This window comes from Mirounga angustirostris, unplaced genomic scaffold, assembly GCF_029215605.1.
Source record: "Mirounga angustirostris isolate CCGP_5_RB_7025 unplaced genomic scaffold, mMirAng1.0.hap1 SCAF_12, whole genome shotgun sequence".
NCBI classification, from domain to species: domain Eukaryota; kingdom Metazoa; phylum Chordata; class Mammalia; order Carnivora; family Phocidae; genus Mirounga; species Mirounga angustirostris.
This window is the reverse complement of record NW_026991720.1, coordinates 90,044,519-90,065,941: the sequence shown is the minus strand read 5'-3', so window position 1 is coordinate 90,065,941 and position 21,423 is coordinate 90,044,519. Positions and strand designations below refer to the sequence as shown.

The window sequence follows — 21,423 nt, the reverse complement described above, 5'->3', positions numbered from 1 at the left end:
TTTTTTACATGGATCCAGGAAAGAATGACAGGGTCAGAAAGAAACATTCCTGCAGAGTTCAGATGATTGTCTCTGTTCCGAATGTCGAGTGTTTTGTGGAGACAGCACAGGAGTCCAAGGAGACACGGAGGGGAGGCTGTGACGAGAATAAGAGACACAGCTGTAGTCATTTAAAGAGTTTTCATTCCTAAGCACAGCCCAGATGTTCCCCAGTTCTCTGGTCTTCAGAGGTCACCATCCCATTTAATGCCCACAGAAGAACATACCCTCTGACCGTGACTACGTGCAGGACCCTCGGTCTTTGCCTAGTCTCCCCTCCCCAGGTATGCCAAGCTCACTGGAGCAGTACTGATGCAGGCCTGGCTGCTGTGGGCCACCCCTTAGCCGTCTTCCCTGGACCACTCGTGGCTCTCGCTCTCTCAACCAGCTTCTCCAGCCTGCCGCCACGCTGCCCAGAACGGTCCCCCAGAGTGTGGTCACAGGCCCATCCATTAATCTAAATCACAGCAGACACCAGCTTTACAAAACCTAGGGAAAGGCTTGCGGATAGTGGAAGGCTTGAGGATGATGGCAAAACAAAACAAACTTAAAATCGGATATTGCCCCTCCCTGCTCCCAGATTCCTAAGAGAGAGAGCACACCAGTTCTCCTTTTGTCCCGGCCTCAGCCACCACCAGCGGCTGCTTGAAGGAGAATCTCTGCACATTTTCCCCTTCTTGAAGTTCACACCCAGACCCAGAGAGAGAGAGAAAATTGGCTTTCATTTAAAACCTAGACTCAGGCTCACCCTCTAGCCAATAACAATAATTAGCAAAGATATTCTTGACTCACAATAAAGACAACGTTCAGGCCTATGAAGTAGAGCAGCTTTGCTCCTCATTGCCTCCAAGCCAGAGACAAAAATTGGTTCTACTTCTACATAACTAAAAGGTCCATTAAACTGGCTTTTCTGAAATAGTCTTCACCCTAGGATGGATCTGAGAAATGCTGGCAGATTTCCATGGCTCAGTCCCTGTGGCTCACCATCCAGGTCTTACAATGGCAGGTCTAGACCAAGGAAGAGCTCCCCGTTCTATGAATTTTATTAGGAATTTGTGTCACACTACGCAATAGTTATCAGATACTCTAAAACAGACAGTCTGTGTTTACTGTGAAAGGAAATTATGTTCCTGGGAGAATGCAGATTACACAGAGGCTGGCAAATGAGGCTTGGGTATTTCTGCTCCCAATTTTAACCATGATCGGGATCAGGAAGAAGTGCAGAGAGTACTTTGTGGTTGTGCATTGGGAAGCTGTGGCCATGAATGGAATCAGAGAAAAGAGGAATATGGCCCAGATCTAAAGAAGAAGTTTTGTGGTGCACTCTTGGATTTTCCCAGAAATGCATACAGAACGGCAGGAAAGGCTGGAGCGCTGCGGCAACACGGTTTGCAACTTTGGAGGGTCTGTGCCCTTTAGGGAGGGTTAACCGCACACTTGAGATCTGGCCTCCGTGGGACTGACAAGCCGGTGCCTCTCAGGGAGCCTTGTGGCTCCAGTTAAATTAAGAGCTTTGAAAGGCACTCATAGACACTCCCCTTTAATTGAAATATCTGGGGGCAGGATCAACCCAGAAAGGCCTGCCTGGGGAGAGCGGAGGCACAGGACAGCGGTCCTGGGATACAAGTTAGGCCCTTCTACCGTAACCCCAAATCATCTGATTAGGTCCCGAGCAGAAAGTTAGAACAAAATCTCCCAAATCGGGTTCCAGATTCGTTCATATACCAAGGTGATATGAAGCATCTATGAATGGTGGCTTCCTCCGCATCCGGTGGCCAGGCTCAGAGTGCATGGGTTCATGTGCGGGATCTCATCACTAATAGGTGATGGGCTTGCAGCAGCTGTTGGGGACCCTCATAGCTCTCTGCACAGTGGTCCTGCAGGACCACCCTGTTCCCTGCCCCTACCCCCGGCAGCTGATCTATCTACAGACTCTGCTGAGCCTTGACTAGCTGAGTTCAAAGTGAACCCTACCTGTCTCCCCTCGTGTTGACCTCCCTTGCTCCAACATAAGGAGTAAATGTAGAAGAAAACAGTCAAAAAATCTGTAGAAGTTTAAAGAGCGTTGCGCCTCTCCCCTTTCCATCCTGTTTGATAATTAGCCTGTGATCCGGAGACCCCGAAATCGAATTGCCTTTGAAGTTTGGGGGCCACTCTAGACAAGGGAGACGGGCTTGTTTCTCATCTGCAGCTTGTTGAGCTGTGCACCCCACAGATGCCTGCAGAGATGGAGCAGTGGGGGATGGCAGAGAGGCAGGCTGCGTGAGGGACGGCACAGTCGCCACAGGACTTGGTGGATGGAATTGGCATGGCGAGGGTTCCTAACCTTCAAGGGGGCCTCCTGTAGACCCCAGCAATTAGCTGGGAGCACCAGCTGTGGTGGCCACCACACCTTCCCTTAAGAAGCTGCAGAAACCTCGAGGGGGGTAGCTGCTGAGGGAGAGGGTCCGGGGACAGCCACATCCCTGCAGCAGGGGGCATGGAGGGCATGGTCCAGGATATTCCCAAGATTCCACCAAGGCATCTCCCTTCTGCCTTTTCGCCAAAGTAGAGGGCTCCGTTGGCATCCCCTTATGAGAGATGGAATAAGTAGATGAAGGAAAACTCATCTCTACACCCAGAGATGTGTTCTGCACCATGGCCAAATGTTCAGAATTCAAGGAGATGTTTATAAAGTGGACTGCCTCAGAAAATCTGAGCGTTCATCTCATGTTAAACCACTGTGTGCTCCAGTCTCTGGTTTCTCTTCTCCACACTACACACACTTTCTAGTTAATCCATTGCACCCCCCCAAAAAAAAATCCATTGCACAAAGTTCTTTTTGAAATAAATTATGCAATAAATACAAAAATTTTTTTTAAATGGATAGTGCTCTCTACATAGAAGGTGGCACTCATTATTATTCTCATTATCTAAACATTGGAAGCATTTCTAGATCTGGCCAGCTGTGTCAGGACAGTTAGAATAAAAGAATGTCTTGTTGGAAGGCTATCACCCCAGTTCTGAACCTTACCTTTGGAGCTTTAAATTGTATGTGATGACTCCATGCTCAGATTTCTTTCTCCGTTGTTCATTTATAGCAAAGAAAGTTGCTTATTCCCACAAGTAATCATTATTCCTTTGGATACCTGGGGTTGGGTTGCTGGACAGTCACTCCTACCCAGAAGCCAGCACACAGACTCCAAGGGCTTCCAGTAGCTCTACACTAGTGATTTTCGTCTTTGTCCAATCCCAGCTGAGTTTCCATATGTCACTGTGGGTGCCTGGGTTTGTTTGTGTTTCTTTAATTAAAGTGCTTAAGGAAAATGTAACCCCAACCCCCACGGAGGGATATTAGTTTATGCACCACTCTTACCTAAAGGATTTATTTTATTCCTAAACACCTTGCCAAAAAATAAATATTTGAAGACTGCTCCATTAAGCAGCAATAAAACAGATATAGTCTGATGCCCTTTAGGTAAAGAATAACATTAAAAAGAGTTGATGGCAAGGAAAAATGCAAGGGTGGGCTACATAAAAGCTCCTTAAAATGGTTTATGTTGTGATTCATGAGTCCCCACTGAGGGAAGATTGTCCTACTGGCCTCATTAGTTGAGCTGGTCTTCCAAGTTCATGGTTATGTATTTTTATTGTAGTTAAAAATAACACATGAGCGCCTGGGTGGCGCAGTCATTAAGCATCTGCCTTCAGCTCAGGTCATGATCCCAGGGTCCTGGGATCGAGTCCCGCAACAGGCTCCCTGCTCCACGGGGAGCCTGCTTCTCCCTCTTCCATTCCCCCTGCTTGTGTTCTCTCACTCACTGTGTCTCTCTCTGTCAAATAAATAAATAAAATCTTTAATTAAAAAAATTTTTTAATTAAAAAAATAAAAAAGACGTAACATAAAATTTACCACCTTACTCTTTTTTGAGGTTATAGTTCAGCAGTGTTAAGTATATTCATCTTACAGTTGAATAGATCTCCAGAACTTTCTCATCTTGCAAACCCAGAGCTCTCTACCCATTAAACCACACATGAGGGTGTAACTTTTAAGAGCTCCATAATACTCAAGGAATGTAAGGAGCTGTCCTCACACATCCAGAGAGATTCAGGCTAGCGCTCTGCCCAAGCATTGCACTCCCTCCCTCCACTGCCTAGCATGTCTGCAGAGGTACAGTCAGAATTCTGAGCACCAAGAGTCCCCCAAAGCGGCCCAACACTGAGTGCCCAAGTGCTGGGTCCAAAACTGCTGAGAATAACTGACAGAGAAAGAGATTTCTAGCCTGTTCTGTTCCATCAGCCTTGCTTGGATGGACATCACTGAGAGCGGGTGAGTCAGCAAGTCCTCAGAGATAATAGACTTGGGGTCTGGGACAAGGAATGTGGGTGGCCCCCGGGAATACTGCATTCTTGGGGTACCTGGCTGTCTGCCGCAGCTATAGTTCACTTCCCAGGCCAGTGTGACATCTCTGTCCTCTGCTGTCACGTACTGATGAAATCTTTGCCCTATTAAAGGAATCAGAACTTGTATTTGTCCTCTGGTTGGAAGAACATATTTCTTAAGGCATTTTGAAATGTTTATAGAGTCCTAAACAGCAGAGATGAGCTAAGAAGCCGACCCAAAGGATCCTGGCATACCCCTACCACTAGACGAACTAACTGGAGTGTCTAAGGTGGCGTTATAAATTAGCTATTGATTGCGATTGGGGTGTCGAACAACCACATAGAGAACTGTCGGATGGTAAATTTATGTGGTTTTAAGCCACTAATTTTGTAACTTGTTACAGCAGCCATAGAAAACAAATACAGCATGAGTGGGCACGTGACTACTAAGACAAGGCTGAATGACTATAGTTTGGTTTAACTGTATTAAAGTGAGTTAATAAGCCACAGGTGAACCAAATATTTGAGATTTGCAAGGGATAAAGGCATCTAAATGCAGTGATAACCATGTCTTAGATGTACCTCCCTTTCCTGTCATCAAAGAGAAAAGTACAGTGTTTGGAATGGAAGCAAAGCCTTCTTAAGTGGGTCAAGTTGCAAGAGGAGATTTCAGGGAAAAGGTGCTATTATGGAGTGTTGATTTTGATCCGCATGCTGAGGCAGATACTTCTTGCCCCTTTGAGTGTGCTTTTAAAGCAATGTAAGGTCACAGCCTGAGGTTTAGCACTCACAGACAGGAATTTATCTCCAGGAACACAGCACTTCCACACTGCTGGGCATGACCTGAACTAAATTCTCACATATTATGTTACACGCCCTGTTCCGCTCCACTTCGGTAAGGATCAGTCCTGGTCCTGACATTTTTTTTCTTTTTTTATGTACTTGAGAGATTTAGCTGAAAAACACATAATTTCACTTGATTTGTTTTTGCCTCAGCCTCAGGAATTTCTGATACAAGAAAATATTTTCACATTTGATGATTGGCCCTGTATATGTCTTTATGTACTTATTTATTTGTTTATTTCAACGAGAGGCTCATTAAGGACACAGGTTTGGTTGAGCTAGAGGGTTTCTCTATTTTTGACTAGCGTTTGCTGTCTCCTCTCGAGAATTAACTTGTCTCCTTATGAAGAACCACAGTTTCTTTGTGAATAAGGCAATGCTTTCCCGAATGTGTATTTCTGTTTTCACCTACCTTGTGCTTTTCCCCATGGATCTCTCAAAATAATGTTCAGTTTTACAGAATCAATCGACTTAGGACTGAATGAATATCAGGCATAATGTGCTGATAAGTGATAACCAAAGTCAGAGGAGGGAAAAGTATGATTTCTCCTCCTTCTCACTACATATACCTCAATTGGCATGTATTTCTGTTCTGCTTACTAGAGTGTAGACCTCACACTTTACATCTTCTAAGCAGAGAAGAATAAATAGATGCTTTATATTTTTACACCCAAACAGTTGCTCCTGATGACCCCAGCAGAAAAATAGATGGCGATACCATTATTTTTTCAAATGTTCAAGAAAGATCAAGTGCGGTGTACCAGTGCAATGCCTCTAACGAATATGGATATTTACTGGCAAACGCATTTGTAAATGTGCTGGGTAAGCTCTCCCTTTATTAAAGACATGACCAGTTCAGTTAATGACCACTGTTGTTCTCAGCAAAAATAGAGCAAGCATCTACTGTGCGATGCACAGAGGACTTGGAGCTGAATGGGCTGTATGAAGACGGGTAGGATACAGACCTTGCCCTAAAGGGTATGGTACTCTGGCCTTTGTGTCCTTTTGTAACGCAATCGTTGTGGCAAATTGTTTACTGTAGATATAATCAAATAGACCTCTCCATCCACAGATGGTTAGGCTAAGTGTCAAACCCTCAAAAGGAAAATAGCATTAATCTGCTATTGGTAACTGAATGTTACTGCCACTCCATCTCTAGAAACTGGTAAGTTCAACAACAATCTCATTCTGATTTTTGAAAAAATAAATCACCAGCCGTTAATGTTCGGGCTTTATCCTTGTCACAGATGTACATTTATTTATTAATCCTTAATAATATGTTTAGAACACTGTGGTAGACTCAAACATCTTCTGAAATGTTTTGTGTTTTGTTTTGGCTTTTTGAGTGTAGTTGACACACAATGTTACGCTAGTTTCGGGTGTACAACTTAGTGATCTGACGAGTGTACACAGGATGCTTATATTCACCACAAGTGTAGCTGCCGTCTGTCCTGATACAACACGATTACAGCATCATTGACTGCATTCCTGATGCTCTGCTTTTATTCCCGGGACTTAACCATTCCATAACTGGAGGCCGGTCTTTCCTGCTCCCCTTCACGCATTTTTTTTTAATATTTTTAGAATTCTTTTTTTTTTAAATTTATTATGTTATGTTAATCACCATACATTACATCATTAGTTTTTGATGTAGTGTTCCATGATTCATTGTTTGCGTATAACACCCAGTGCTCCATGCAGAACGTGCCCTCTTTAATACCCATCACCAAGCTAATCCATCCCCCCACCCCCCTCCCCTCTAGAACCCTCAGTTTGTTTCTCAGAGTCCATAGTCTTTCATGGTTCGTCTCCCCCTCCAATTTCCCCCCCTTCATTCTTCCCCTCCTGCTATCTTCTTTTTTTTTTTTTTTTAACATATAATGTATTATTTGTTTCAGAGGTACAGGTCTGTGATTCAACAGTCTTACACAATTCACAGCGCTCACCATAGCACATACTCTCCCCAGTTTTGCCCAACTCTGGACCCCTCCCCTCTGGCAACCATCATTATTTATAGTTCTGATCCTGCTTTTTGTTTGTTTATTTTTTTTTTTTTTTAGATTCCACTTATCGGATATGAGTGGAATCATATGGGTTTTGTCTTTCTCGTCTGACTAATTTCACTTGTCATAATACTATCTAGGTTCATCCATGTTATCTGAAATGGCTCAGTCTCATCCTTTTTATGGCTGTGTAATATCCCATACACACACACACACACGTGCGTTCATTTTTTCCTTGTTCATTTGTCTATTGATGGACACTTAGGTTACTTCCATATCTTGGCTATTGTAAACAATGCCACAATAAACACAGGGGTGTCTCTTTGAGTTAGTGTTTTTGTTTCCCTGGGTAAATACCCAACAGTGGAATTATTGGATCCTATGATATTTCTATTTTTAATTTTTTGAGGAAACTCCATACTGTTTTCCGCAGTGGCTGTACCAATTTACATTCCCACCAACAGGGCATGAGGGTTCCTTTTTCTCTACATCCTCGCCAACACCTGTTGTTTCTTGTCTTCTTGATTTTAGCCATTCTAATAGGCATGAGTGATATCTCAATGTGGTTTTGATTTGCATTTCTCCAATGATGAGTGATGTTGAGCACCCTTTCATGTGTCTCTTGGCCATCTATATGTCTTCTTTGGAGAAATGTTTATTCAGGTCCTCTGCGTGAAATGGTTGGTTTATGTGAACATTCCATTTCTCATACTGGACAAAACTACCGAAAACATCAAATTTATTAAAATTGGAAGTGAGACTTGTTTTCATGGCTCCAGGGAATTATATTTCAACTCAATAAGTGTAGTAGGCTCCCTTTCAAATGAAATTAAAGTCAGGAAGCCAACCAGTCCTTGGCATGTTTCCTTCATGCTCGAAATGGAGGCCAATGACACACGCAGAGCTGAGCACACGTGCAGTGTTGGTGGGTGTTTGGGAGCCAGTTTCTGGTTCTGTTTCAGGTGTCCACACTCTGAGCTTTTCTGCTACTATGTGCCTGTCACCCCTCCTACCCCCCCACCCCCCTCATAACCCCAGGGTTAGCATGGGCCAATCACTTAACAAAGATGTACTCGGCCATTATTTTTGTACCAGATACTGACCTAGTTTCTGGGAAGAAAACAATAAAAGTCCCATTCCCTGCCTGCAAGGGACTCACAGGGTAGTAGGACATCTAGATAAATAAATCATTAAAATACCGTGCCTGAGCAAGATGAGATGTGGGGTATGAGGCAGAAGGAGAAAACTTGTATTTCTCCACCTTGAGATGCTGGTGGTGTCGTACCTGATAGAGAACATAAGGGGAGAGACATAGTGGTTATGCTTTACTGTAAACTTGAACGGCCTTCAAATGCAGTAAAATGTATGGTGGGCCTAAATGTTTGTTTTATTTAATATTTACTTTACCTTTTTAAACTTTTTTTTAGCTGAGCCACCACGAATCCTTACATCTGCAAATACACTCTATCAGGTCATTGCAGACAGGCCTGCTCTTCTGGATTGTGCCTTCTTTGGGTCTCCTCTGCCGACCATTGAGTGGTAAGTAATGGCTCTGTTTGCCTTTAATATTTACGTTTGCTAAAGCCTTCAAATTTCTCTGGGTATTGGGTTTTTATTTATTCAGAGGACAGGGCTGACTCCATCATACTATTATTAAATTCATTCGTAAAGATGTATTAACTACTTGCTCGGTGCTAAATTCTTCCACATGTATAATCTATTCAGCAGCACACTTTGTCAGGCACAGAGGTGTAGGGAAATAGGTGGGTTGAAAATTTAAGGTATAGTAATATGTTACAATGCCATGAGTACCACCTGGGACTTTGCAAGGAATGGTGCGTGGGGACTGTTGCGGGTACCCTCCTGGATAATAAAGGATCCTCTGGGGTCGGGGAGAGGTTCTGTAAGCTCCAAACCAGCATTTCCGCCCCCCCACTTGCCACTCAGGACCGAGGTGCCTGCTTACTTTAGCCTGAGCTGGGAGGCTCAAGGCGAGGATGGGCAGCAGCTCAGAAGGAAGAAGTGAAAGAAAATTAGAACATTTGTTTACCGATCGTCCATCAGGGACCAGACACAGAGCCGGGCTTCCCCGGCCGATGTGAGGCCAAAGCCAGGTGTAGGATTAAGGACAGACTCCCCAGGTCTCCACGGTAGCCGCAGAGAGGAGAAGCATGGTGCTTGGGCAGGTGGTGGACTGGTGAGTTCTCTCAGGTTGCCTAGGTTGTTTAGCTTAGGTTGACTTTGGCTCGCGGGTTTGGTCTGACAGTGATCAGGAAGCTGAACGGACATATACTTTGCATACAGGCTTTCTTGTTTTTCTCCCCTGAGTATTTTCCTACTCATACAAATAAAAAGTCTCTTTAGAATTCAAATCAAGTATCTTCTGCTGAAGTTGGCTTTAGAATTGTAGCCTGCAGATGGACTTATGAATATATCCCAGGAGGAAGAAAAAGACCAAAAAGATCCGTCATCATGTTGCCTGTTTTATCACCCATGTGGAGATAGAATAGGTAGTAATGTGTGTATTAAATATGAATCTGATACAGAAAATTACAATTGAAGTATTTCGTATTGTCATCCTAATGCTTAAAGCACCACTTCTCATGAAATTTTCCAGTTTTACATCCTGCCTTCCATGGGCCCCGCTGACTTACAGGCATGCAATCCGAGACATCTTTTGCAGATTCCAAACGTCTCCGAACTTGATACTATGATGCACATCATCATGTGCTGACCTCGAATGTGGCATTTTATGTCTGACTTCAAATTATGATTTTTTTTTATTCCCATTGTGATAATTTCTGTAATGAAGGTTCAAGGGAGCTAAAGGTAGTGCCCTTCGTGAAGATATTTATGTTTTGCATGAAAATGGCACTTTGGAAATTCCTGTGGCCCAAAAGGACAGTACGGGAACTTATACATGTGTTGCAAGGAATAAATTAGGAATGGCAAAGAATGAAGTTCACTTAGAAATCAAAGGTAAGGCGGAGGTGATGAAGTTTTTTCAGGTATTATGTGACTTTGAGCAAATTCTTCAGCTTTGGCAATGGATAACAATAGCTAAATTTCAGATGCAACAAGGATCATTAAACAGCCCGAATATGCAGTTATGCAAAGAGGGGGCACCGTGTCCTTCGAATGCAAAGTGAAACATGATCACACCTTAATCCCCACCATCACATGGCTGAAGGACAACGGTGAGCTGCCCAGTGACGGAAGGTATTTGAAGACCATTTGTTTCCTTTCTCTTCCCTGCCTCTTTGAGCTTCTCTGAATTAAAGGTTTATCGTAGAGTGACTTACCAGTGGTGTTTTTGAAGTTTCTGAGATCTGGTCTCTCCAAAAAAAAAAAAAAAAAAAAAAAGCATTTTCTGCCTGCTGCAAAATGTGGGGACCTAAAAAGGTATCGAGTTATTGAAATCAGACCCTGAGAATGTTTGTCTGTCTTTGTGTGCTGGTCTCCTGTGTAATTCAGGATGGGAAAAACCTTTCAGGCCTTGGATGACTTCCATTATTTTCTACCTTGTACAGTGAAGTCTCGACAGATGTTTTCATTACCATTCTACAAATAAGCAGAAATGCGATCACTTTAATCAGCAGAGTGCGCCTAAATCCTTGTCATTATTTTAAAGGACACCAGTTTTCATTCAGATAGGGAATTTTCTTTTGATTTCACTTTGGCCAGTAGAAAGAGAAGGGGGAAAAAACAGGTAAACTATTTAAAATAGCCTAAACACATTGCAGTCCTTGAGCTTGGAATGGAGGAAAAGTCATTCCCATTTTCTGGGTGAAGCCTCAATTTGAATGAATAGGTATAGAGCTGACCTAGTGAATTTGAACTGTCACAGAGGCTACAAACATTGCCCCCCTAGTGGAAGAAATGCTGTGTGTTGGTGGAAATGCTCCCTGTGGTTTGCTTGCAACTGCGCCTAAGCAGTGCTTGTTGCTTAACTGCCCCTAACACACACACACACACACACACACACACAACTATGTGACCTTCTCCTCTACACCCAGAATTTCCATATAATTTTATGCTTCCAGCTGGCCAGGTTTTTGTTTTGTTTTTTTTAAAGATTTTATTTATTTATTTGAGAGAGAGCATGAGAGAGCACAAGCAGGGAGCAGAGGGAGAGGGAGAAGCAGGCTCCCCGCAGAGCAGGGAGCCGGATGTAGGGTGTGGGGCTCAATCCCAGGACCCTGGGATCATGACCTGAGCTGAAGGCAGACACTTAACTGACGGAGCCACCCAGGCACCCCCTACCTGGCCAGTTTTATTTGTGGCATCTGAGTTGGTAAAGATGAGAAGGAAATAGGAAGAAATGACTGTGGAGTGAAGGTGGCTAAAACTTTAACTTGGAAATTCCCTGCAAAGACAGTGAATGATTTATGCATCCTCATTAGAATCATGCATGAATCCTATTTACATGGATTTTTGTCCTACTGAGTAATTTCTCATGCCAGCTAGTAACCTCTAGAGAACTCTCCATGGTGCTCGCTGATCTAAGTCATCCTGTCCCCTTATGATGAAGTTGATACTATTCTTTGCATTTACTTACTCCCATGAGAGTTCATGCACCTGGCAAAAATGGCACAAAATTTCTGCAGTCAATGATAAATTATTTTAAAATACACACTTTGTTAGAAATGGAGCTGAATGAGTGGTGTTCAAATGTTCCTTAGCAGCCGAAGCCACAAGAGAGCCTGCTAGTAAGGGTGACTGCAGCTGCCCCCCCACCTCTGGGTGCCCCCCTGGTCTTCAGGGAAGCACCTAACCTTCCAGGGGCGTGCTTGAAATGACTTGACATCCCTTCTAACCCAAGCTTCTAGTCCATTCTAATTGTCTTCCAGCTTTTGCATGATCAAGGTGAGACATATTTTTTGGATTTCTGCTCTAACTAGCTGCAAATGTTTGTCCTCTCTCTCTCTTTGTTTCAAATTCACAGAGTTTCTTTCATGCCAGTAAAGCAAACATCCATCATGTATGGTCGGGTGTCCATTTCAGCTGCTCTGAACCTGTTTTCTTCACAGGTTCACTGTGGACAAGGACCATTTGGTGGTGGCTGATGTAAGGGATGATGATGGTGGGACCTACACGTGTGTGGCCAACACAACTCTGGACAACGTTTCTGCCAGTGCTGTGCTGAGCGTTGTTGGTAAGAACTAGAACACACCCAGCACCGCTGGCTGCCTTGTGTTAGGTCAGAAGGAAAACTGTCCAGAGTAAATGCTTGCTTGTTATATAGTTCTACAGTTTTGTAGGGGAATTAAATACCTACACTTTTCTTCTTTGAGAGAGGCCTTTGAGGCAGTAATTTCAGTATATACTACTGTAGCAGCGCTGGAATAAAATGATGGCTTGCGTAGTAGTGATTTTTTTACAAGAAAATCGGGAGAAATAATGTACTTTGATTTAAGATTGAAGGATCCCCCCCCGCCCTGTGTTGTTACTGCATGTTTACCAATGCCGTGTCCCACAGCTAGTGTACAGCTCGGTTTTAGAATCTTAATCATGGTCAGTCTTTGTCTTCTTGTGCTATTTTATATCTTTCCATGACTAATTTTGATTAAAATCCTTTATATTAATGTCCTTTCTAGCTCCTACTCCAACTCCAGCTCCTATTTACGGTAAACTAATATGAGTCTTCTTTCTCTGTTTTCTGTCAAACAAGTTCACATGTGTAAAAAATAATAATAGTAATAATAATAATTCCTTTCTTTTGTCTGCCACATCATTGATTGTGTTGCTTTAAGGACAAGGGCTCTGTCCAGCGTTCTGTTCTGTCTCTCATTTACTGCCATAAATCATTTCCTTCATTATAGCTCTGGAATGTTTCACTGAGTGTAGTACCACTCATTGCTAAATATTTCATGTGTTATTATAAAGTCATTTCATTTGATAAAAGTCCCTCTTTGGTATAATTTCCTTGTAAAATAGCATCATGCTTTTTCAAAAGCTGTCCTCCACTGTTTCCAGAATGAAAAAAAAAAAACTATCTCAAAGATCATTCCACAAATCAGGTTTTTATTTCAGGCTATTAAAAGTTGTTTCGGAAACACAGACGTTTGGGGATTCCATTTTCCAGAAATTTACATAGGAAAACAGTGAATGTTTAGAACATTTGACCTTTGTATTAGAGAAAAACAACTCATTGCGTTAAAAAACATGAATCACTAAAGAAAGACCAAAAGGAGGGCACTTCCGGGTTGTGTGACTTTTCTGAGCCTGGAAAATAAATCGGAAATTATTTCCAGAACTCTTTTTGATTAAAGAACCTTCATCTTTATTCAGCCTATAAATACAAAAATTAATTTTATGGCATACACGCAGCTGGATTTTATAGTATCAATAGGTAAGCTATAGAAGAACTGCCCTTGGTAGACATTTACTGTTTCTTTACTGACAGGAAAGAAGTGTCCATATTTCTATATGGCTTCTGGTTCCCCAAGAGCCACAGTCACTCCCAAGAGCAAGGTCAGGAAAAGCCCAGAGGTGTCTGTACCCTAGTGTCCTCTGAGAGTACACACACCGTGTCCCCATGGGCCCGCCTGACTATTCTACTGAGCCTCTGCATGAGGTATGCATGCTGAGGGCTACTTATATAGCATCAATCTTAGAATTCCCCTAAAAATATAAATATTCTCCAGGAGCTCCAAAATCTATAATTTCACACATTTCAGAAAGAACATTGAGGTCTTCTTAAGCAGTACATTATATTTGCCTGTATTGGTCTTTCAGCGTTTGCTGTTCTGTCTCCCATTTATTAGAAATTAAGCTTCAATATTATTTTTTCTTTTTGTGCTCTTCATGTCTGTGAGAAGACACATTGAGAGTGCTGGTGAACCATGTATGCCCACCTCACTGGTTTTGGTCACCAGTGATGTGGTTTCATTTGAAAAAGGAGCAAGCGGAACTCCTTGCTTGGAGGAGGTCTTGGGTGTGCTTGTGTGTTCCCAGCAACCTCAGTGGCTCCCATTTCATTTCAGATGCATGCTCATTAACCATTAAGTGTGCTGTTTCTTTAAGATGCCCCCCACCCCCAACCCCACCTCCCACGCCACCCCCCCATCCCACCCCATCCCCACCCCCACCACCCCGTGAGTACTATCACGGGTAAAGGAGAACCTTATAAGAATGGATGGGTAACGGTGGTATGTGTGTTCGGTCTACAGATGTCCCAAATCCTCCCTTTGATTTAGAATTGACGGATCAACTCGACAAAAGTGTTCAGCTGTCTTGGACGCCAGGCAATGACAACAACAGCCCTATTACAAGTATGTCATAGCCTTGTCTTTGTCACCAATACATTTCACCACCATTTCCCAAGCACTTTATCACATGCAATTGAAATCCCTTACAGAAGACATTTGCTGGCATTCTCTGTTTCATTACTAATAGAACAAAGACGTTGCTCTATCACTCTCCTCTCTTCGGAGACTGAGTTATTCCTGCTTACAGCCTCTGGGATAGGACGCCACTTAGTTGCCAAAGATGTGAACTAAGCAAATACACTTTCCTTTTGTGTATGCGATCCGTCAGAATCACCTTAAATCTCCCCCATAGTAGGATGACACATTGTAAGCTATTCATTTCACCCATTAATGCGGGAGGAAAGGAGAGGAGGACCAGGCACTTTTGTGCCAGTGTGTGTGTTAGGAAACTGGGATTTGGTGAGTAAAGTGATTTTGCAGACCCACAGTTGGTCACAGAGCTGGGTGTGGACAGTAGGTCTATTACCTTCCAGTGTGGGCCTCTTTCCTCCCCTCAGTCCCTGCAAAAAGAGGCACATTCCACAGTGTCTGCTCCTCACCATCAGGACATTAGTCTAGGGAGCAAAGTCAGGGGAGGGACCCCACTGTAAGGATACTGGAAGAGCTTCATAAAATTAGACTCTGGAGGTGCTTAGACATTTGACAAGTGAAAAGATACTTGAGAGAGTATCACAAGCCTGTAATATATTATGACCTTCAGGCATATGCTGCAGGAAAGCTAAATTCCTTTCTGACAAGTATCTCAGATTACTCTGAAGTGATATGTGTGTTGATTTCTTGCACCCACTGATAAAGCAGAGTATTCCCGATGAAATTCAGCAAACACTTCCTCTCCATCTTGTGTTATTTCGAGGTATTCTTTTCTCAGCTGAGTATTCAGTCCTTGCTCAGAACCCTTAATCATTCATGCTCAGTCTTCCAGTTAATTCAATACAGTAGCCAAATTTAGCTGGTTAGGATGCGTGGAGATCCTTTGTACCTATATTTAAATACCATTAGATTCCAAAGCATTTCTACTCTTTCATTCATTCACTCATTCATTCAACAGATATTTATGGAGTGCCTATAATGTACCAGGCATTGTTCTAAAACAAAACAGTCAAAAATCTCTGCCTACATAGAGCTTATATTTTAGCTGAGGACACAAATAAAATAATGTTAATAATAATATATTATTCTGTTACATATAATATTGTTATATATGTATATATATATGTAAAATGCAATACACATTGTATATGCATATATATGTAGAACACACACACACACACACACTACTTAGATCTCCCTTCAGAAGAGAACCCGCCACAAGGAGTGTTGACAGCAGGCTCCTTCTGCTGCCCCTTCCCCAAGGATCTGCTGCAGTGTGTGCACATGAGGCCACGCTCTTCCTGAGCTCCTGCAGCAACTAAGGGGTAGAGTGTGAACTGGGCAGGCCTTGTAGGCCATTGTAAGTGTTGGAAGTCATTGGAGGGAATTAAATAGAGGAGTGATTAATGGATCACTCTGGCTATTCTATTGAAAATGGTCTAGGGGAGCCTGGGTGGTGCAGTCGGTTGAGTGTCAGACTCTTGGTTTCAGCTCAGGTCATGATCTCAGGGTGGTGAGATTGAGCCCCGTTTCGGGCTCCAAGCTGAGTGCAGAGTCTGCTTGAGATTCTTTTTCCCTCTGCCCCTCCCGTTCATGCGTGCTCTCTCTCTCGTTCAAATAAATAAATCTTTAAAAAAAAATAAAGTGAAAATGGTCTATAGAAGAACAAGAGGGGAAGCAGGGAAACCAGGTAGGACCACAGTTCTCTGTGAAGTACCCTGTAGAACCTCAGCAAACTCACAAGGGTGCCTCGGGATATGTTTTAAGTTTTTGACTTTTCAATTTTGATGTTTAAAAAACAGTCACATCTGTCAGACGCCACATAAAGTACGAGCTCAAGACAGCTTATGGTTCCCACACGATATTGCGGTACCATATTGTGATGATGCCGTGCCTGCAAAGCCTTTGCTGTGGTAAAAAGCAAGTACCGCATGAAAATCAGTGTGTAACAGGGAATGAGAAAGGTGGTGTCTTAACAAGGTTCGAGAAGCTGTGCAGTGCCGAATAGGTTTTAAGTTGTGAAGACATGAAAATTTATTAAGTTGTATGGACCTAACTACTTACGTGGAAGTGTTAGATATTTCTTTTGGCCTAAAGGAACCATGAAGAAAATTACGGAGATACTGTGTGCACCATGAGCTGAGAAAATCTGGGAACTCATGAGTTGGGAGGTTTTGCAGTGATTCACACGAGAGAGAGAGAACCGTGGCTTGGGTTAGGGCCGAGAGGGATGGAGGTGCTGAACGGTGGTCAGATTTTGCATGTTTTAAAGGTACAGCCAACAAAACTATGGAGAGTAGGAAACAAAGAGGGGATCTAAGACGGGCTTCAAGGTTTTGAGCTGAGTTGTCACTGCCAGCCGGGGAGGAAGATCAGGATCACTTCTGGCAGTAACCAGTGTGTCATGCTGTTAGAGAGAAGCAGATGGAGTTGTTGAGTCAATGAGCTGTCCAAGTGTGCAGTTCAAGGGAGAGGCACGGGCTGCCGAGAGAAATGTGCAAGTCACCAGTTTATGGGACTGGAGATCACCAGCCAGTGAATGGAGTTTGAAAGGCGAACTTGAGCTACTTAGCTTCGGAGCACTGCAACACAGAGCATTGATACTTCGCCTTTGTATCTGTAATTCACATCACGGTACATGGGCACATTATAGGCAATTAGTAAGTATCTAAATACCTATTTTTTTATGGGAGTAAACCATATACATGCCACAAATTTTTAGTAGATGCAAAAGGGTATGCACTGAAAAGTAAGTCTTCCTCCTATCTCTAACTCCCACTTTCTCCAAGACCCCAGTGTTGTCAGTGTGTATTCTCCAGGAGGCAATACATGTATATTCAAGCATATAGGTATGTGTGTACGTTACAGTCCATCTTTGTGCTCTTACCCAAGTGTTCCACACTGTTCTGTACCCTACTTGGTTACACTTAACAATGCAGTTCAGAAATCATTCCATTTTGGTGGCATATGGAGTAGCCCCCTTTAGTTTTTACAGCTGCAGAATATTCCACTGTGTCAGATACACCATAATTTATTTGATCAGTGTCCTGGTGCTGAACATTTAGGTTGTTTGCAATTAGCTTGTTTCAGCTGCAAACAGTGCTGTAATGTGGATTCCTTTTCATGTGCCTCTGAGCATATGCATGAGCACATTTATTCCAAATAAATTGGTAGGAGTATCTTTTCTCAGTCAAAGGATATTTGAGCTGAATATTGTGAGATGTTCTAAATTGTCCTCTATAGAAGTTGTGCCAATTTACACTTCCCAGGAAGAACGTAGGAGAATGCTTGTTTCCCTGTGTAATAGTCAATAAAGTATGTTGAACTTTTGATTGCTGCCAGTCTGTTTAGCGGAAAGTAGTATCTCCTGATCTTTAATTTCTCCTGTTATGGAGAAAAAAAAAAAAAGAAACCCTAAGCATCTTTTCATATATTGAAACTTTCCTAAGGATATGGAGACCACTTCTAAACAGATTTAAGTAACTCAACTCAGCATGCTAGAGAAAAAATACTAAATATTATTGGGTATGCTTAAATATTGAGGATACTGATAGAACTCTTAAATCAAAATGTTCTTACAGAATTTTTCTTGAAAGTGAAATAGCCAATGTTCAGCTACTCTTGTTAGATTGTTCTGTTCGTTATCCTCGAACGTACCCTCGGGTGGCTGACCTCACTGTCTTGGGTTCTGTGTGTGTGTGTCGTGGCCAGAATTCATCATTGAATATGAAGATGCAATGCACGAGGCAGGGCTGTGGCACCTCCAAACCGAGGTTTCTGGAATGCAGACCACAGCCCAGCTGAAGCTGTCGCCTTACGTGAACTACTCCTTCAGAGTGATGGCCGTGAACAGCCTCGGGAGGAGCTTGCCCAGTGAGGCATCTGAACAGTATTTGACTAAAGCCGCAGGTAAAGTGAGGCTTCTGTGACAGGAAATGAAGTAGAAAAGTTTTCCACTGTTTTAAAAAAAAAAAGACCCAAACTTACACATATGTGGCTGCTTAACTTCCAGAACCTGATACAAATCCCACAGCTGTGGAAGGACTGGGATCAGAGCCTGATAATTTGGTGATTACCTGGAAGGTGAGCTCAGCATGAAGCCTTCAGCTTTTCTCAGTGTATCTTAGAGTGGGGGGAAAAAAAAAAAAGGTGTTTTTAAACAATGTCTGTATTGGGGCGTCTGGGTGGCTCAGCTGGTTAATAAGCTTCTGACTCAATTTCGGCTCTAATCATGGTTTCAGGGTCGTGAGATTGAACCCTGTGTCGAGGGGCTGCTTGCGATTCTCTCTCTCCCTCTGTCCTCCCCCCTCCCACTTGCGTGCTCTCTCTTTCTCTCTCTATAAACAATGTATTAAAATCCCATTTCATCCATTTTGGGAAAAAATATATATTACATCTCTTTCTTTAAGAGATATTGTGTAGCAGTTAAAAGCTTAATCCTTGGAGCCCAAATGAATGGATGCAAATCCCAGCTTTGCCACTCACGGTGTGACTTTAAGCCAGTTGCTTAACATCACCATTATGTATCTGTATGATGGGACAAGTCATAGAACCAACCTCACACAATTAAAGGAATAAATACATATAGACCCTAGAACAGTGCCTAGCACATATATGTGCTCAACAAATGCTAGCTGGTATTGTCTTCATCATAGAGAACCATCTAGAAGATATGTACCAAGTTATTCCAAGTAGTCAGCTTCTTCTGCCTCTGCTTTTCTCTCTCTTTTTTCTGGTTTATCCATATTTTCTGGATTTGGAAAATTAACATATTCACTTGGGTGATTTTAAAACTTATTTTAATAGACCTATTCATGCACACTTATATGCATACATACTCATACATATTTATATACATACCAACGTGTAAAACAGGATAGACTGACAAGCCAATTTTTTTTAAGATTTTATTTTAAGTACTCTCTACACCCACTGTGGGGCTCAAACCCACAACCCTGAGATCAAGAGTCGCACGATCCTCCGACAGAGCCAGCCAGGCGCCCCAACAAGCCAACTTTTTTTTTTTTTTTTAAATAAAGAAAGAAGCAATTCACAAGCTTCTGGCTCTAAGTAAAATAGAGAATGATGTACTGTCACACAGACAGGGATATATAAAGGAAACTATGTAACTGAAATGCTCTAAGTCACCCACCCTTGACTGTGGAGCCAGTTTGAGAGGCTTATGTAGTATGTACAACTTCAAGATAGAAATTAACAACCTTTGAAATGTTGATCCCAAACAAGCTTTGAATCTCAGCACGAATAAAAAAAAAAAAAAAAAGGTCCCTGGAAGACATTGTTAATAGCTCGCATTTTAACATTTCAGTGCTCACTTTCCTTAAGTCTGGGAATTGAATTTGGTGTTCCGGGGAAAAGGTTGCTCAATCTGTCTGTTTTATAAGCTCTGATTATTTGGCTTTTCTTACAGCCCTTGAATGGTTTCGAATCTAACGGGCCAGGCCTTCAGTACAAAGTGAGCTGGCGCCAGAAAGATGGCGACGATGAATGGACGTCTGTGGTGGTGGCAAATGTATCCAAATATATTGTCTCGGGCACACCGACCTTCGTTCCCTACCTGATAAAAGTGCAGGCCCTGAATGACGTGGGGTTTGCTCCAGAGCCAGCCGTGGTCATGGGGCATTCTGGAGAAGACCGTAAGTGTTCGATGCTATTTCAGTGATACTTTCCTTTATACCAGCAACACAGACTTACCAAGGTGCAAACCAAGGCCATGTCCAGGGGGTGCGTAGACTGGGAGGGACGGAGGTGACAGAAATTTTACTGAACATTCCTGAATGCAAACAGCCTGCTATGTAAAAAATAGATTCAGAATGTCAAGTGTCGTTACTTTTAAAAAGATACATTATTCTCACCAAGTCAGATGAACAGATACCAAAAAAAAAAAAAAATCTACTCTCAATCCTTGATAATCCATAGAATAAAGCTGGGTCATACTTCAAGCCAAAATTGTTAGTGGCATTTTTGCATGAAATTGCAAAATAACATTTTTACTTCTGCCCCCTTTCCTGTTTTTCCCTAGTCCCAATGGTGGCTCCCGGAAATGTGCACGTGAACGTGGTGAACAGTACCTTAGCTGAGGTGCACTGGGACCCCGTACCTCTGAAAAGTATCCGAGGACACCTGCAAGGCTATCGGGCAAGTGAAGGGAGATTTTTTTGCGTTTTTTCCGTAGGAACAGGCCCTCAGCGAATGCCACAAGCACTTCTCTTGGTTGGAGGCCTTGAGAGTTCATCTGGTTTATCACCTCAGACAGGCCATGTCTCAAGAACCCCAGCTAGAGCAGAAGCAAAACCTCACTGCAACCAAAGTGGGGGCAGGGGGGGAGGGGGTAAGAAACTTTTTCTCCATTTTTCCCACAGATGGCCTAAAATTCTTCCAACTCAACAATTAACAGAGGCACAAAATGGGGAAAACTAGTGTTTAAGAAACAAAAATACAACCAAATGCACCTAGCTTTAAAGCAATACTGACCACATGCGTTAAACGCACAAAATTGTCCTGAAAATAATGTAGGCATTTTTTAAAAAATCATTCAGATTATACTTCAAACTGTAGAGTCCCAACAGGGTCATTCTTATGACCATCATTTATCTTTGTTCTTGGGAAGCATGGAAAGACTGATGCGTAGAGATTTGTGATGGATGTGCCAGGAACTGGTTTTGCACCCACGAAGAAAGTCACGGCTCTGGGTCGTTAAAACTGACCCCTAGAGATCACTTTTGGTACTGCATCATATTCCGTGTTGGGGTTTTTTCTCTAACATTGCCAGATTCTGTATATATGTTGACTTCTCT

General features: G+C 42.7%; 1 protein-coding gene across 9 annotated transcripts in view; it reads left to right on the top strand.

Moving 5' to 3' along the window:
• The window catches only part of NRCAM (neuronal cell adhesion molecule), a 277,791-nt gene that overhangs the window by 226,453 nt on the left and 29,915 nt on the right, over positions 1-21,423 (top strand). For all 9 annotated transcript variants that reach the window (XM_064575428.1, XM_054505349.2, XM_054505348.2 and 6 more), the window contains 10 exons: positions 5,923-6,066; positions 8,675-8,786; positions 10,060-10,226; positions 10,319-10,466; positions 12,278-12,402; positions 14,420-14,521; positions 18,320-18,517; positions 18,621-18,691; positions 20,037-20,262; positions 20,649-20,764. In XM_064575428.1, the coding sequence (XP_064431498.1) occupies positions 5,923-6,066; positions 8,675-8,786; positions 10,060-10,226; positions 10,319-10,466; positions 12,278-12,402; positions 14,420-14,521; positions 18,320-18,517; positions 18,621-18,691; positions 20,037-20,262; positions 20,649-20,764 (1,409 nt within the window). The remainder of the gene's footprint in view (positions 1-5,922; positions 6,067-8,674; positions 8,787-10,059; positions 10,227-10,318; positions 10,467-12,277; positions 12,403-14,419; positions 14,522-18,319; positions 18,518-18,620; positions 18,692-20,036; positions 20,263-20,648; positions 20,765-21,423) is intronic.